The sequence below is a fragment of the Trichinella spiralis genome, assembly GCF_000181795.1.
Source record: "Trichinella spiralis strain ISS 195 chromosome Unknown Scfld2485, whole genome shotgun sequence".
Taxonomy (NCBI): domain Eukaryota; kingdom Metazoa; phylum Nematoda; class Enoplea; order Trichinellida; family Trichinellidae; genus Trichinella; species Trichinella spiralis.
Genome location: NW_003529424.1, coordinates 1 through 1,259, shown reverse-complemented (window position 1 = coordinate 1,259; position 1,259 = coordinate 1). Strand labels below are relative to the sequence as shown.

Below are 1,259 nucleotides of genomic sequence, written 5' to 3'. Positions count from 1 at the left end.
GAAATTAGTTTTACTTTCACTGATGTCCATTTTTTATCAGAGTTGCAAATAAATTATAAATAATCTCACTTATATGTAAATGCATCGGTTTTCAATGAATTCATAACTTGTAAAATATTTGTTCTGGAAACTTTATATAAATGCAAGCACTTCTGAAATGGTCTGAATCGACTTGTACGTACACGTAATGAATTTAGTCTTTGCTGCTTGAGCTGTTCTTGATTCTCACACATATTAAGCAGAGCATTGAATATTTATAGTAATATTCAATGTTTGATAAAATATCTTGTTGTAGTGCAGTATTGTCACTATTTTCTACTACTTATGGAGCAGAATTAATCTTATTGACGCGCGTAGTGCTTGCTATACGTTTGCTGTTTCGAACTATTATAGAAAAAAACATGTCCATAGTACCATGAGTAAGTATTTCTGAGTATAAAATTATGCAGTTTATTTATAGATAGTAATAATGTAAATAAATTTCAAAAATTGCAAAACACAACAGTATATATAATATCCTTTAAATAAAAAAAAAATTAATATTCCAGGTTTCAGAAATGCAAAATGCAAAGAAAAGATATAGGCAAAGTTGCTTCACTAAAACTATTTATTTATTCGTAACACTTTAGTTAAACAGCACAATGAAAATATAAAATAAAATTGAACAGAAAATTAGTACAGCGAGCTTTTGAAAATGAATATCACGAAAAAAGAAAACGTTCGAATTCATAATCAGATTTTATTGCAATTATGATGGTGCTTATTTACTAACTGATCCGCCATTATTTCTTGGATTTTCTGAATCTGACTCGTGTTTTCCAGTTTTTGATGAATGACTTTTTTTAGAAAAACTCTGAGCGGTTGTTTTTGCATGTGCTGATGAATTAGCAGTTTTGGAGATGGATTCTTCTGTTTTTTCATTTTGAAATTTCCTTCCTGATTCAAGTTTTACATCTGTAAAATCTGTAAAAAATGAACTGCCATTTAGAAATTTTTCAGAGATACTGATAAAATCGTTTGACACATGATGAGCTGATTCCTTTTCAGATTCTGCTAATTGTTGAAAACCTTTGCTACATTCTTCCATTTCATTTAACAAGGTATGAATTTCATTAACTTGCTTTATCCCACTGAAGCACATTGAAAGTTCTCCCGTTTCCTTTTCTTCACTTTTCAGTGTTTGTATTTCATCATTCGCGTGAACATATCTTTTTCAGATATACAAGAGAGTGATAACTTTTTGCGCTCAGATGGGCGAT

At 29.8% G+C, this 1,259-nt stretch overlaps 1 protein-coding gene across 1 annotated transcript; it reads right to left on the bottom strand.

Annotated features, from left to right (window-relative positions):
• Nucleotides 1-482: 482 nt before the first annotated feature.
• On the bottom strand, nucleotides 483-1,087 carry Tsp_15104 (conserved hypothetical protein). The gene is made up of 3 exons (XM_003368433.1): nucleotides 1,006-1,087; nucleotides 773-963; nucleotides 483-518 (listed from the first exon to the last, which is right to left on the bottom strand). The coding sequence occupies exons 1-3, from the start codon at nucleotides 1,085-1,087 to the stop codon at nucleotides 483-485; spliced, it is 309 nt and encodes a 102-aa protein (XP_003368481.1).
• Nucleotides 1,088-1,259: the final 172 nt, after the last annotated feature.